This window comes from Ceratina calcarata, unplaced genomic scaffold (genome assembly GCF_001652005.2).
Source record: "Ceratina calcarata isolate Rehan_Ccalc_2016 unplaced genomic scaffold, ASM165200v1 scaffold5346, whole genome shotgun sequence".
Taxonomy (NCBI): domain Eukaryota; kingdom Metazoa; phylum Arthropoda; class Insecta; order Hymenoptera; family Apidae; genus Ceratina; species Ceratina calcarata.
Genome location: NW_017176506.1, coordinates 1 through 977, shown reverse-complemented (window position 1 = coordinate 977; position 977 = coordinate 1). Strand labels below are relative to the sequence as shown.

The window sequence follows — 977 nt, the reverse complement described above, 5'->3', positions numbered from 1 at the left end:
CTCGGTATATGGATAGATCCAATTGGTAAGAAATCTAACACCGTACATAATGTTATATGTTTTAAAACAAAAATTACTATGCACATGGCAGATATGATACACTATAATATTAATGCTCTTATTACTATTGAAACGATGTCTGGGAAATTCATATGGTAAATATCTTTGTTTTCATGTATTTAATTTCTTATTATTTGAAATTTAATATTATTTTTCCTATCATGATTTTTCTTATATTGAATAATTGCTTTTTATTTTATGCTATTTACTCCCTACGACTTTTGCGCATTTCTTTTAATAACATTCTGTCTAGTTTATAATTATACAGATTGTAAAATGTTTGATTTGTTTTGTAGTTTCATATCTGAGGGACAATTCGTGGGACTTTTCTAGATTCAACTGCAGATTATATAAATGGAAATGAAAAAATAGATGATGCTACTGGCGTGCATATGAGCGGTTTACGATGCGTCACTGTTTTAATCGGAGTGTATTCAAAAACCACTGGTAAACCGATTTTGGGAGTAGTTAATCAACCTTTTCATACAAACGTGGATTTGCGGTAAAGAGAATACATCCTATACATAATTTGTTTATGTCGAATTGTTATCTAATGAATGTCTACATTGATCTAATAGATGGAAAGGCAAATGCTACTGGGGATTTTTGGAAAATGATATTGGAAGATGTTCTATTGCTAAAGAATCTGACGATAAGAAAATCATTGTCCTTAGCAGAGTCGAAGACGAGAATGTGAAGTCTAAGCTTTTGAAAGCTGGTTTCACTTTAGTGGAAGCAGCTGGAGCTGGATATAAAATATTAAGCGTCGCTCTTGGAGAAGTTGATGCCTATATTTTATCGAGGGGTTCCACATACAAATGGGATACTTGTGGACCACAAGCTGTTTTATGTTCCCTGGACGGCGGTATTATTGAATTCCGAAGTTTTATAAACGACTCGGGTTCTGATCATAAGGA

The 977-nt window shown here is 32.9% G+C and overlaps 1 protein-coding gene across 1 annotated transcript; it reads left to right on the top strand.

Moving 5' to 3' along the window:
* Nucleotides 1-6: 6 nt before the first annotated feature.
* On the top strand, nt 7-972 carry LOC108628660 (inositol polyphosphate 1-phosphatase-like; the record flags this gene model as incomplete). Its single annotated transcript, XM_018030734.1, has 3 exons — nt 7-25; nt 394-562; nt 639-972. Coding segments are annotated over exons 2-3 (444 nt in total), but the record flags the coding sequence as incomplete, so codon positions are not given.
* Between the last annotated feature and the right edge of the window lie 5 nt (nt 973-977).